The 15,436-nt window shown below is 36.1% G+C and overlaps 1 protein-coding gene across 1 annotated transcript in view; it reads left to right on the forward strand.

Annotated features, from left to right (window-relative positions):
- Positions 1–15,436, forward strand: part of LOC119791049 (unconventional myosin-Id-like) — a gene marked incomplete at its 5' end in the record, with an annotated part of 66,303 nt that overhangs the window by 29,433 nt on the left and 21,434 nt on the right. Inside the window, one exon of the mRNA XM_038296885.1 lies at positions 1,529–1,683. Coding sequence (XP_038152813.1) covers positions 1,529–1,683 — 155 coding nt within the window. The remainder of the gene's footprint in view (positions 1–1,528; positions 1,684–15,436) is intronic.

Genomic DNA, 15,436 nt, shown 5'->3' on the forward strand with positions numbered 1-15,436 from the left:
AAAAGATGGGTCCTTTGGGGTTTTAATCAATAAATCTATACCTTCACATGCGGACTGTTTTTTAGGTAAAACTTTCACATTCATTATCAGACAACAAACCTACATCTTAAGTGATAATTATGCATGTTGAAACTGAACTAATACTTCAGGCTTTGTGTTTTTTCTTTGTTGCATCGAAGCAGTATTTCAGATTCAATGTTGTGCAGAAACAGAAAATAATCTAAATTATAATAAGGTTGTTATGAATGATGAATTGTTAATGTAGAAAACTACAAATATGTTCTTTAGCATTTAGGACAGAGGTTGTTACTTTATAAAAATACATTTTCATTGCTCTTTATAAAACATAAAAACTCTGTTTTAATTCAGTAATTAGACTTTAAAACAGTTAATGTAAAGATAATGTTTAAAACGATCACTAAATGATTAAAAAAATAACTTCATCCCTTGTGGAACTTTGATTTACAACAATTGAAAAGGTACTTTTTAACTTATTAAATCCATATATAAGAAATAATTCTAATTTTGAAAATATGAATAGAAAAAATCTACGTTAGCAAAGAAGAGAAATCATGAAAATAAAATGACAGATGAGATTTAGCTGATATTTTATTATTATAAGTTACTGAAAGATCCAATAAATTCGTTTGATTAATTAAAAATAAATTTAGGTAATTTTGATTTGTTTGTATTAATAGCTGTCTGGTGCATAATCCTCTTCCTGAGCTTCACATCTCTTTCCAATCATTTTCTTTATTATGTCAGTGATTGAGAGACCTTAACACAGATATACTAAAGAAAGATCATTAACTCTGAAGGTTTATTTAGAACAAACAGCTTTTCTAGGATGGATGTTTTCAGATGGTGAAAGAAACCAGACTGCAAAGAGAAAATCCCCTCATTTGTACTTCGCTCAGAACAGATCTAGCCAAGGATTTAACTTCCCACTGACTGCCTGCAAGGCAACTGTCCCAATAACTGCCTCATCTTGCAGCCCGCCCCATTTGAATGAATGAATGAATCTGTAATTCTTTGTTTTTTCCGCCTCTTGTGGTTTTCACGCTGTAAAAAATCTAAATCTAGATAAGTAATTTTTTCTTCAAAGAAGTGCATTTGTTCTTAGTTTGAGAAGGTAAAAGAGACTTTTTGCCAATGGAACAAGGAAATTTACATTTAAAATAAGAAAACACAATTATATTGTCTTATTTCCAGTGCATTTTATCTAAATATATTATTTTAAGAAAAAAAAAATACTCATTCCATTGGCAAATCCTTTCATTTACCTACTCAAATAAAGGGTAAATACACTTAATTTAAGACATTTTTACTTACTTCTAGATCGTTCTTCCAGTGTGTGTTCGTTGCTCCGTTATCTCTGGATAGATTTATAATCTTAAGCACATTTCTTTAAATTTCTTTGATGTATTCAAACTGTTAATTTTCTGTCATTTTTGTTATTTTTTATGGTCTAGATTTCTGTATTTATTCTCCCTATGTCTTATTCTAAGTTTTGCCTTGTATGTTGCAGGTCACAGGACTGAGTGTGTCCCCTGGGAAGGATCAGCTGGTCGTGTTTCACACCAAGGACAACCGGGATCTCATAGTGTGCCTGCAGGGCATGGTGCCTGCCAATGAGAGCCGCATCGGGGAGCTGGTTGGCACCCTGCTCAGTCATTTCAAGAGGTTAGTAATTGTACGTGGCAGAGTGGTTACAAGTGGGTAAAAAGCAGGATTCAATTATTGTGTCCTAAAATAAAAAAAGAAAAGAAAAAAATCTTGTGGGTGACAGCAGGTCAAGCTAGATGTTTATTCTCATCTCTCACTGCACAACATTAAGCTCACTGTCCCTATTTAAACCTAATTTAACTTGATTGGCAGCAGCAATGCAGCAGGAGCTTTGGCTCACAAACTTAAAGCATTCTCTGTTTGTTCCCCAAATGATAGTGAGTAGTGTTGTGGCTCGTGTGTGATGTTGACTGAGGTGACCTCGGCGGCAGGATTATGGGGCAGGGAGAGGACACAGTCACAGCTGTCCTCTGTTAGACTGTAATGTTCACTTTACGCGCGCTCTGACTGCTCTGTTCAGGACACCAGTATAAACAGGATGGATTTAATTATTGTCTTTAGCTGAAGGGAGAAGTAAACAATCATATTTTCATCCCTATTAAAGGAGTTGTCATAGTAACAGATTTGACAGTTAAGGATGCAAGATACCTGCATTGAAGCATTCCTCCTTTGAAGAAAAGCATGCCTCTAGCATGATGCTGACACCAGCATGTTTCATTATAGGGAAACTGTAATCCCTCCATGCATACAGCTCCGCGCGTTTTCCCTTGACTTCCATAAAGGCCATTTGTGGATGGAGTGCATGGCTTATAGCTCTGCTGTTGGCTTACGATTAGAGCTGAGCTGTGGATCTTTGCGAAGGACTTACAGCGAGCCTACTGGCTGCTTTTCTTAGAATCGTAGCATCGTATTAACAGATGTGATCAGTCGACCCTGCTCCCACATGTTTCTGCTTGCATCCATTTTCTATAAAACCTTCTACTTATATCTGTGTTTTTCAACACTTTTGCTGCCTTTGAGTCATGCTCATGAAACAAAAACATATTCATCTCGAAAACAAGTACAAATTCAATTTGACAATGAAGCTGATACCCATGGAGACACGATGCATCTGCTCTAATATCTAAATTGGCCGATTTTGGTAATTTTTGAACATATGAGTGTCTGATAACTAAAACTGATGTTTTTCTGATAAGCAATGGTTTTTGTTTTAGCAGGGGGATGGTTAATGTTGTATTTGTTTAGTCAGGTTAGTCCTGTCATGATAGCAAATGTAGCTATAATATAAAACTCTCCCAGAAATGTTTGTGATAAACGATAATATTGTCCTTTAGTTTTAATCCAAAGTGCTCCCACAATGCAGCTGTCGTGTTCGGCTTTAAACCGACGCCGGCTTTACTCTGGCTTGCTCCTCCTCAGTCAGAAGTCTCCCATGCTACGTTAATGAAGCTGAAAGGGGAGGGCAGAGACCAATTTACTGGAGTAAAGCCTAAATCTATAGTAGAAAGAGGGAAATGTGAGGAAAAAATCTGTCATATAATTAATTACTATCATGCGATTGGTTGATTTAGTGTTTATTGTGACAGGCCTAGGTCAGTCACTGATACAGCTGAGGATTGTGGGTGTTTAACGGAGGCAAATCAACCATGTCAGGTTGGCTTTTTCTGGTCTCCAAAGGGTGGGAATTATATTATTTTTTACTGAGACTCTCCGGTCTGTTTAAGACCTATCAAAGCGCAAGAGGCAGGAGTTTACAACTGTGCCAGAATTACCCATAATGCAACACCCTTTTTCTGTAATAGCAGTCAAGATTGCAGAATGCACTGAAGCTGTGTTTTAATGTTGACTTATTATTATTTCCCGATGAGCTGGATATATCTTAAACATTTGAGCAACTAGCTTCTGTAAGAGCTTTGATTTTTTTTTTAAAGGACGTTCTCGCATCCTTAGTTATCTGATTGGGTTTAACCTGTAAAAACCAAAAAAAAAGGGTTATAAGAGGGCCTCCCACAGACTACATTTAATATATTAATAATGCTGATAGATAATGTAAAATTTGACCAATATTTCACATTGGTTGCTTTCTCATGGTTCAGTTAAACCAGAGGATTTCCATGGTTGGATGAAAAATATGACTTATGTTACCATATTTATTCACTTTGTTCTTGTGTGAATGGTTACAAAATGGTGAAAAGACAAAAACAAAACTGGATTACGAATGGAATTTATGCTCCTAGATTGTTTGCAGATTGAATAATTTAGTTTTTATGTAAACAGGGACAGCTGTGTGTTTAACTTAATGAAAAGCCTTCTATATAATATCAGGTGACCTTTCAGTCGTTTCTTTGCAGAACAGATAAGTTCTCTGACCTGACCGAACTTTATCCCTGCTTTAACTCAGAGCTTTATTATATTATTGAGACTGAATTTAAGAAAAAGCTGATTTAAAGTCATTTGAAGTCTCCTTACAGTAGCCTTGGTATTCGACACAGTATGATCTCATTTAGACATTAGCACTAATAGAAAGGAAGCAGGATTGGATTGTAGAGTTAGCTGTAATCAGCAGAACCTCAATCATGAGCAAAACTGTTTTTAAATATCTCTCTAAACGGTTCTGGAATGTTTTTTATCCTGTTATATTGAAAAAATTTAATTAAAATCTTCACTTCATCCACATTTAAAAGTTTCAAACAAAAAAACAGACCCACTGTCATTGTAAAAAAAAAACTATATTTCAACTCTATAAATAAAAAAGTTTATAGTTTAGAAACAATGAATAACCTTTAAAACTTTAAACAAACTAACAAGAAAAATTAGATCCAAATATTTTTATAGTAAATTTAACAAGACACACTAATTGAATTAATAGACGGATAACAGTCCACTTTTGGATCATTCCTTTTCCACCAATTTGGAGATCAGACTCTAATGACTGACAGGTCAGTCTTTCTAACAGCTCTAGCTTTAATTTACCCCAAAGGTGTCGCCTGTCTGATGAGGTCAGGACTCCCTGCGCATTAGGTCAAATTCCCTCACATCAGACTTTCTCACCCATGTCATCATTATCCTGGACCTTTGCTTTGTCCTTTTGGAACAGGAAGGGAGCACCCCCAAGCTGCTCCCACAGATTTATGAGCATAAAATTACAGAAAATGTTTTTTTTTTTTTTTTCTTCTCAATAAATAATTGAAGTTACCTTTAATTTAAAAATAAGGGTTTCAAGCAAAACCCTTTCTTATATCCTCTCAGGTTTTAAACGTGACATATTCAGGGTTCCAGCAGGTCCTTAAAAAGTCTTAAAAGGCATTGAATTCTTCAAAAATAAAATGAAGGCCTTAATTGGTATTAAAATGTCTTAAATCAGTTTTTCGTAGGTCTTAATTTTTAAAACATCATAAATAGGATTATTTTTATTAAGATTTATTTTGTAATCTAAATAAAACATTAAAATTGAAATTTTTTTTTTCTTTTTATAAAAAAAAATAATGGCTCGCCATTATTGCTTCCGTCCCAATAGCGGAACCAATAAAATCGTTGTTGCGGCCGGGACATTTGGGAGATGCACCATTAACTTTTTGTCTGAAAAATATGAGCAAGTCTAAATGTAACGAAAATTGGTTATCCAGCCAAGAGTTTTCTCCATGGATAAAACCAGGGAACATACATGAGCCACAGTGGATTTTGTGCAAGAAGCGATTCAAGCTCAGAACGATGGGAATTAAGGCAGTCGCACATGCGAAGCACGAAACACAAAGCGTCAAAATCGAGTAACCGAGAAACAGCCGGTATTTCTCAGTTTAGTTCCACCCTTGTCTCTGTAGCGCCTCCACTTATCACCAAATCAAACATACTAAGAAAACGATACAAAGAAAAATAGCTGCAAAAAAGACTTAGCACTGGTTATGTTGTGGCTTTAAAACTGATTTGTTTTGTTCCCTGCTAAAACAAAGTTTATGAATTCAGTTAAATAATAGTTAAAATATATCTGTCATTTGTGTGTTTTTAGCTTTCTTCCTGTATGGGAAGCTTTTCAAAATTTGAAACATTAGTGCAGTGGTTTATGTTAGAATAAACCTTTGGGTTAAGTTGTCGCAAGCAGGTTTTTCTTGTGTTTCTTGTGAATTTGGTCTTAAATTTATATTTCCAGTGACATTAAAAAGCCTTAAAAAGTCTTGAATTTAACTTGCCTTATGCTGTAGGAACCCTGATATTTTTTTGGTCTGACAGCTGCTGCTCTACTGGTTAATGCTAACTAAACCTATTGGATTACTAGAAATTAACTATTTTCACACTGTTTTTAAGCCTTTCTGACGACCACCATAAGTTTTGAGGTCTTAAGTTTTTGACCATAGAGAAAGTTGCTGACCTTTTAGATTTTGAGCTCTGCATCTACTGACTCTGCTCTTTAACATGACCTTCGACTTCACGGCTGAGCTGCTGTCTTTTTTTTTTAAACCACTTACTCTTGTAATAACGCCACTAAAAGTTGAAAATAGATTTTACTTGTTAAGACATTTTATGAGGGGACTTAAAGCAAAGCTGGCATCCTATCAAGGTACAACAGTAATTCACAGAGCTCCTGACTCATGCAATATTTAGAGCCGGTAGCTAAATACTTACCAGGATGCCAGTAACCGGCACAGGTCTGATTTTCATTTGCTGTTGCGATTGTTTAACATTTTTCAGGGTACCCTGTTAGAAGCATGTTTGTTACCTGTGGTTGTGTGTGGTGCCCAGTCTGTGTGTGAGCATTCTCCATCCTTGCCGCTGTGTGATGGTATCTTTCTGTTATGGAGCTTATTTCTCTGTCGGTGCCGGGGATGAGGGAGCCCGGTGTAATGACCCTCTATGTGTTTCACTCTGGGGCTCATCCATCACCGTGAAGCTCTGACAGAACAAAGACAACACCATTGTGTGGAGAGCACTGGTGTGTGTGTCGTTTATCTTTGCGTTTTTCTGCCTTTGGGGGAATCCTGTAAGTCAGTCTGCAGATGATTACTTAGATGTTTAATACTGTGGGTTGTTCTTAATGCTGTCCTGCCGCTGCAGCTCCTCGTATATGTGGCATTAACCTTTATCTCTCCTTCAACATGCTCCACAGAAAGCCATATGCATAACAGCAGGCAGACAGAAGGGCAGCTTACCGCTGCAACAAAGCAACACTTTATCCTGCTGAAAGTGAGAGTCAGGCTGACAGATTCACTTTAGCTTCCAAATCCACAGTCTTGGTTTTTTTTTAAGTAGTTTTTTTGGGAGGATTGCTTCTAAATCAATCTGTTTGTATTTTCTGTGTTGTCATAAAGTTGGATTTTCTGTATATCTCAAAGCGTTTTTATTTATTTATTTTAAATTCCATATTTCCCTCATCCTGCTGCCTCTAGCTGTAGTAGCTCCGATTTCTGCAGCACTTTCATAAGAGGATAACCCTCTTATCAGCCTTGACGTGCCAGTTGCCTGTAGAAATAAAAGAACAGTTTGATGTTTTTGCGTGGAAAGGATGGGAATTAGATTCCCTCTCTTTCAGCTTTCCTCCTTTCCTTATCCTAATTTTATGCTTCATTCTACATGCCTATTTTTAACTACATCCCTTTTGTTATCACTCGGGCTTCTAAGGGCGCCCCTTTAGCCCCTATCCACCTCTCGTTCACTCTTGTTTCCTCCTCACTCCCCCTTTCTTCATTTCTGGCAAAGAGGTAATGAAATATTTAAAGCTATGCTGCTGCTGCTGAGCTCTATATTTAGACAAAGCAGAGACTCAATTTTCCTGCATTAAGATTTTGATTTATTTCAATAATTTTCCACAAAATAAAGTAACCCAAAGTGACCAAAAAGATAAAGCTTAAAGGGACCAACCTTCCTTTTATTTATTATCTGATTAAAATGAACCTAAATTCTGTGTTTTCATATTAAAATACCACAGAAAAGTATTTTTATCCATTTACAGATTGCACAGGCTTCATTGAACAGTCGTTCAAATAACAAAGACAGCAAGACTTTAAGTTTAGAATTGATAGACAAGAATCTAATGACTATTTTCTCTAATGAAAACCTGATAAAACAAAGAGTTAAATATTGGGACAATGTTTTACAACAATAAAGATGCTTAAAATATGCTGCCAAATAAAATAACATTGTCTTTTCTGTACAATGACAACAAAGCCTTTTATTTCTTATTTTAGTCTAAAGTTACTATAACTCTAAGTTAAGTTACCAGTAGTCAGACTGGGGTGTGGGAAAAATCGATATGGCAATGTATCGTTTTTTTTTGTTTTTTGTTTTTTTACAGCAGTTTTACATGATTTTAGTTCTTCTGAAATTGATTCATTTTGACTCAAATTAATAAAAAAATATAAAGAAACTAGAAAAACGCTAAAAGAGTGCAGACCTCCTGGCAAACAGCAAAATTTTCCCCTAAATTGGGATTTAAACATAATAATAGCTAAAACTCTTGCATGCTGTGGATATTGACAAATTTAAATGGATTGTTCCTTGACATGAGGCACACTTCTGGTTTAAAAAAAAAACAAACACAAAATCTGTTCATAAGTTTTCAATTAATCTTGCTAACAAACAATCCATCCCTATTCTTGGTTTTTTCTTCGGTAAAATACCTCTGGACTTTTTGAGTCCGATGCTGATGCTTTTAGTACTCACTGCTGCCCCACTTTGGTTTAGTGGGGAACTGCTCGTTCTGCCAATTTTTCCTATCTCACAATGTTAGAGAATCTTAAGAAAATCCCTGGATCCAGATTATGATCTAGATTATCACCAAAATATAATTGATTGTTCCCTAGAATTAAGAACTCTAATAAAAATGTCATTAAAATCCATCCACAGATGGACAGATAGATAAAAACTCTTTTCCTTCTAATTTACAATTGCATTTGCATTTGACTTGGTGAAAACAAAGCCTGTTTTTATATTATATTCACAGATAGGTATTTGCTTAGAAAATAATAACAAAGAGAGCAGATCAGGCAAAGTTTCTTTTCCGGAGAATTTGTGAACATTAAACCTGCGTTTTAACTCAGTGCTTAGGATGGTTTACCCAATTACTGCTTAATGACCCGCAGAAAAACGCCTGGAGTCAGAAATGTTTTATAGAAGAAAAGCACTATTCCTAAATGCCACAGTTTTTGCAGATGACTCAGATAACTTTCATCTCATTCAGTTTTTCTTGCTTCATGTTATTTCTGAGTCCTTTCTGCATCACACCCTTCCACTCTGGTTGAAGCCTCCCTCCACCGAGCCGAATTGTAAAAATAGCTTTTTATTGAATTATTCATCCTCAGCCCTAATTCTCACAGGTGGAAATCTGCAAGTTTCCTCCCCACTGGAGGCAACCTATTTATGCAGAAATATTCTTTTCATCTTAAATCAAGAAAAAGCCAACTTGTTGAAATGTGACAGAAATTTCTATTGATTTGAGATGTTTAAACTGCCGATTACAGTTAATACTCACCTTCTCACTCTCTTACATTGTTCCAGTTTGTCAACACCTAAAAAGGTAAGTATATAAAGATCTATGTTGTAGACTTTCTAGCTAGATTTCCATTTTTTTAAAACAGCGGGGAATCCCTAAGACAATAAATCATAATTCAGCTCTACCTATAAATATTGTCATAAAGTCCTTATCTGTGTGTCTTTTACCGTTAGTGGCATAATAACACGGCAGGAAATTTCCACTTACCATCTGATTTATCCACGGATGGATACTAAAATGTTTACGATACGGGACTCTTTAAAAGATTCCTGTAACGCGTGTTATGGTGCAAAAAGATTTCCCCACAGTAAACATCTAAAATGGTGTGAAATTCGATTTAAGAGCCTCACAGGTCAAGATAAGTTTCAGAAAATGAAAATAAGTCTTTCCCTATCCCCATTTGAGTGAAACTTCCATCTTTCAATCTGTCCATCTGTGTGTCTTCATCCTTCAACCCGAACATTCACTCCAACGTACCAATAAACTGCAGTCAGACAGTCGTCTCTCAAGCAATGCTCCCCAACTTCCTGATTCAGACTGGAGTCCTTCCAGGACACTCTTAGTCTGCAGGGCAATCCCAAATTACAGGGATGTGACTGAAAAAACGTCTGAAGTGAGCCGTTGAATATTATCCTTTCCAAAGGGGATCTTTACCCTGCCAACATTGCTTTTGATTCTTCCAGTTGCTCTGTAAGATTTATTAACGTTTCTTTAGCATGTAAATATTTTTAGCCTTTCTAAGCGGGTGTTTTTTTTATCACTAGCAGAAGGGGTTTTTTATTTACAATTTAATAAAACTACCAGATGATTACAGGGTTGACATTTTAGCATCTCATGTTGGCATTATCTAACCCAGATGCAGAAATTAAAAGAAGGCTGCCAACATTTCTAAATCAGGCATCTTCTATAACAGATCTTTCGCAGCACAGCTCTACAGCACACGTCTCCACATGTTTTAGATAATAAGGCTTTATTTTAAATGGCTCTGCTTCTCATTACTTCATTTTAAACACCTCACTGATTCTGGGGGGGAAAAAGCTAATTTAAAAGCTTCTTTTAAAACGGCGTTGGGGCCAGACAATAGGCCACCCCTGCTAGCACAGAGCTATTGTGCATCCAGTGACTGAATAAAATTAGACATTTTTGAGATACCTATTGTTCTGCCAGCAATCATCGTTGATCAAGGTAAAAACTTGACTATTTCAGTCTCTAGCTAATTGATAGGTGGATTGATAAATAAGGTTTATGGTTAAATGAAAGAATCAATTTAGGGATTTTTCTTTTATGGCAAAAATGGAAAATGTGGTTATTTTGTTATTTCTTTCTTGTCCAAGTCTTTTTGTAACAGATTTCTTTGCATCCATTCATGCTTTCCTTCCTCTCCTTCACCCTTCTATGTCCTCCCACTTAAAATTATGAGTCAGCACCAATGAGCAGACCTGTGCACAGACCTTTATTGATCTGTCAGAGCGATATGGTCATATTCTGCTCTAATACCTTTCCTTGAAGGCATCAGCATTTAACTACCCCAACTGCCAGGGTTACACGCTGCAGGGGGTATTGGTGGTAAGGAGTCTGGAAAACTGAGAGGAAAAAAATCACCTAAAATGACCTTAATCTGGGGTTGCAGGATTGCATCTTTAGATTACTTATAAATAAGCTTTTAAAGCATTTAATTAAGTTTGTTTTCAGTGTGCGGTCAGTGTTACTCATGTCATTAGCTTTATGGTCTTGTGAGTTTTCTTTTTAAGCAATCAGACTATTTTTGTTTCCAAATTAGGTGATTTTTAACCATCAATCTTTAATCCTTTGTAAACTTTTTTGACCACCGCTCGTTAATTTAGGTCCAGAAAGCAAAACGTCTTTACACAGGTTAGTTTCAACCATTTGCATTTCTAAGAGGTTAATCACCCAGTTAGGGGAAAAGGACGAAGGAAAACTAGGCTTTCTGGGCCTGGATTATCCACCTCTGAAGTGGATCATATGTTTTTAGATTGTTGGATCATGTAAGACGTTTTTTGACATTTTTATTCTGCTCAGCGTTTAATACATAGGAAGAGAATCTGCTGTTTTTCACCTTATCTTAGGCTGTCATGAATGAGCTTGCAGATGAGTATCCATCACCTCTGGTCAGGGCAGAGAGGCTCGGTGTAGCTCTAGTGAAATTGGTGAAAGGAGAAGATGAACACAGAAATAATTCTGTGGTGTATTTAATTAGAGTTATTCCAATAATGTTGTCTGAAACTTACATCAAAACACAGACACTAACTCAGATCGGCCTCATAGTGGCAACATTTACTAATAGCCGTTTCAACGTAAAACCAGAAATGACGTGATGGCAGTGACTCTTTATAAACAGCCAAAACTGTGTACATCTGTAAAAGACCATTAATTTATTTTATTCATTTTTTTTCCTACTTGCTTTGATTCTGTTTTATCTTCCTGTATTTTAATCATGTAAAGCACTTTGCATTGTCTTTGTACTGAATTGTGCTATACAAATAAATTTGCCTTGCCTTGCCTTGCCTAGAATAGAATACAAAATCTCTTTATTGTCCCCCAATGGTGAAATCCTGGTTTAAATGTAATGGGCTTTTAGTTTCCATTTTTATTGATAGGACTGCAGCAAAGCTCCGTCTGATTATTTTAGTTTTCTTGCATAGTCCTGTGTTGTTTTCTTTGGGCATTGATTGAAAACAAAAAATAAGGTAATCAGGACTTCTCTTTATAATACTTATAATATAATGATAACATATCATTATAATGTCGTAAATGCAGCTGCATTTAACACCTGTTTCTCTTTGGTGGTTGAATTATCCCTAACTTCACTTGCACAACCTTTTTGATAAAGTGTTGATAGAGTCTGAGTTGGATAGATTAAAAGCAGTATTTGTTATAAATAAAACCAGTAAATATTTTATCCCCACTTCAAAAAATCTAATTTAAAAAGCTGAAAAAAGCAATAGGCAGTTAAAGATGTTTAAAGAGGAGCACAGAACTAGGAACGACAAAACTGTCCCTAAAGATGATCTTTGACAGATTCTCTGCATGCTCTCATCCTTCTCCATCTAACATCCCACCTCCTTTGCTCTAATGTGTTTATTTGCTGTTATGATGTGACGCTGTCTTTCTAATTAAATGAAACTGAATTGAATCAAAATGAAAGTTTTAATGTTCGTTTTCTCGATTACAGCAAGATCATTTGCTTTACTCTAGAAAGCTGTAAGTGTCTGCCTAAATATTGTCTAAACAAGGAATTCAAATGGTTGAAAAGAAAGTATTTCTTTAGAGAAATTTGGCTAAATTTAAGTATTATGGAGGCAGATTCTTCTTTATGAGCGTAAATCTGCAAAATTAAATGTGAAGCTTAGTGTTTTCTGGTGTACTAAAAGGCGACGTCCCTATTGTTTATAACTGCTTGGTGGAAAAAATATGAGAAGGAGGTGGCTGAGAGAAGTGATGAGGAAAGCAGACAGAGGAGGAGACAATCTGACTTTGCTGTCCTCTTCCAAGGTCACCCTTTCTGCTGAATCAAAATATTTCCCTCTAATAGAAGTGGGCATATCTCTCCTCCTCCTTTTCTCCATCCCTCCTTCTCATTTTCCTCCTCCTTCATCCATCACTTGTTTCACTGTTAATACTCCCCCTCCCCCTCTTATTTTTCACTTCAAATTCCACTTCTCCTCCTCACCGCCACCATCCTCCCACTCTCTTTGCCTCCCTCCTTTCTGGGGCGCTGCGGATGCAGTTACCATAGCAACCATTGGATCTGTGCTTGTCTGGATGTGATCCATTAATAACCCTGCTGGCTGCAGATAATACCCGAGCATCTCGCTCAGATTCCAGACGGAGAAAAATAAGAGAAGCTCGCTAACGGAACAAAAATGTTTGAAGCAAGAATGCCGTGAAAATGTAGGAAAAGATGGAGATTGCTCGAGCCTAAATTTAGCTCTACTCCCCAGACAGCTAGAGATGCACATTAGCTTTAACTGTTTCCTCTGTTACCTGCAGCCTCTTTAATACTTCAAACATTAATGAATCAAAAATGATATTCATTTGTTGTTAAAATAGTTAATTTTCCAGATTTCATTTTGTTTGTTTGTTTGTTTGTTTTGATGGCAGGTGGCCAAGAGAATGTTTGTGTTTTTTGTCTGTGACTGATAATGCGTGTTTATCTCTTCAGAGCGTGTAAGTACACATCAGAGGATGCTTACAGGTTTAGAAATGTGTGGTTTGTCGCAGAGGCTATGTATGAATGAACCAGGATAGGAGTGTTTGTGTGTGAAAGCGAGAGAGAGGGTTGATTTGACCTACTTTCTCACTGCGGAGGACCAGATCCTCAGAGATCCAGCCAGCTTTCTCCTCATCCCTCCTTTATTTCTTCATCTCAGCCACAAGACAAAAACAATTAGCAGGGGGTTCTGCAGACCTACCAGGTCTAATAATAGTAACACATTTTACGTTTAGATATGGCTGTTTAATCGGTACAACAATAAGCACAGCATTTTTATTGAAGGCTACTGAACTATGTGGTCAAGATGGTGACTTACTGTCCAGAAAAAAAAAATTTCATTTGAATTTAAATGGCAACAAATGACCAGATGTTGACTGATAACTTGAAGTTTAGGTAACCACACACTTAAACCACTTAAACTTTGCTGTGAAGTAAAATTTTTCTTCAAGAAGCATGTGTGAATTGTAAAATAAAGCCAGTGATAACTGGAGAAGTCACACCAAATGGTTACTTCTTATGAATTTGAAAACTGCTTCTGCTTATTTATTAATTTTACTTTTTTTGCATGTTTCCAGATATTTTGACTAGTTAGATTTTACAATGAAAGAGTTAACTGAGTGCAGAGAAGATGGGCTCGGTGTTTATTTGGGATCATTTGATCAGAATCCGCATTTCAGAATCAGAGTTTATTTTATTGTCATTTTGCAAAAAAAAAGCAAAATTAAATATAAAAAGAAAGAGAAGATCTCCTCCAGGGATGGATGAAGACAGCCAATCAAGTCTCTGCCTAGTGTTTATAACCCTGCAGCAGCTGCTTCCTGGTGAAATGCTATGTCTTTACTAATATTGGTGCCCAGGAACCAGACATGTAAAGTGACAATATTTCTAAAATCCAGCTATTTGCGTGAATATTGCGTTCTCCTACTAACTTCAAAAGGATAATCCACAATGTTAGGTTTTATTAGCTCCATATCAAAATCCATAAATCTGGCTTAAATGACCTAAAGATAACCATGGTTATCAAGGATTTAGCTTTTAATATTAAACCCCAAACCTAGAGTTTGCTAAACACAGAAGTCCTTATCTTTTAGTTTAGATAACCTAAATTCTTAAAGCAAAAGACTGTATGAACATTTATCACAATAAAAAGGAGTTCTTAACTAAAACAAATATTTTCCCATTTATAAAGTAATGAAAGAACTTCATTACTTTATGATCAACAAATCCATAAAACCAATCTGAAGCTTAACTTCACACTTCAAAGCTTTTTGATTCAACACTCTGGGAATTATGTTTTTATTCAATCTCATTTAAGGCTTTTTAAAGCAGAGATAAATATGTCATTTGATTTACTAAAATCCACTCTCTTATAATACATTTTTCATTTACTAAAATACACCTGAATACTTGCCTTCGTTATCCAACTATTTTTCTGTTAGTTAATTTATCAGCATTTCAGTTTAAGGTTTCCAAATCAGAAAAATGCTCCCTGAACTTTCTTGCTTGGCTCCCTTTTCCACACTAAACACCACTTGGCACGTCTCATTCATTAATTGTATAATGAGTTTCCTCTGCAGTGAATCAGACGCTAATTACAAACAGATCACAACCGTAAATTAAAAGGAAGGCTCAGCGGAAATGAGCCGCCATAGATTTTGCTCACATTGTCTCGGAGCAATTGCTTGATTATCATCTGATTTTGCATACATGCATAATCCAAAAGAGATGTACATGTGCCATTGACAATTAAGAAAAAAAAAAAAGCACTGAATGTTGGAAAAACTGTAAATCAGTCTTATGTTTACATTTGATCAACATGTTTATATTTTATTACTGCTGCACTTTCAGAAATGGAAATGTCTTGAGAGCGTAATGAACGAAATTTTGTTTTGCTCCAAGTCTAAGTTTCTCTGCTTGTTAGAGTTGTGCTGGTTGGAACTGGGGTGTGTGTGTTGTGTGTTTTTATGTCTGTCTCTTGCTTGTGTGATAAATGGAATCTGCTCTTGCTGTTAGATCACCTGATTCATGATTCATAGAGTATTAGAGCAGTAGTTAAGTGCTGTAGCACTGAGATTGTAGAGTACATGTGACCTGTGACATTTACTCAACAATCATCCCCCACCCAAAACACAAGTTTCACCCAGCAACAGCAC

Source organism: Cyprinodon tularosa, unplaced genomic scaffold, assembly GCF_016077235.1.
Source record: "Cyprinodon tularosa strain WSP-4 unplaced genomic scaffold, ASM1607723v1 ctg38, whole genome shotgun sequence".
NCBI lineage: Eukaryota > Metazoa > Chordata > Actinopteri > Cyprinodontiformes > Cyprinodontidae > Cyprinodon > Cyprinodon tularosa.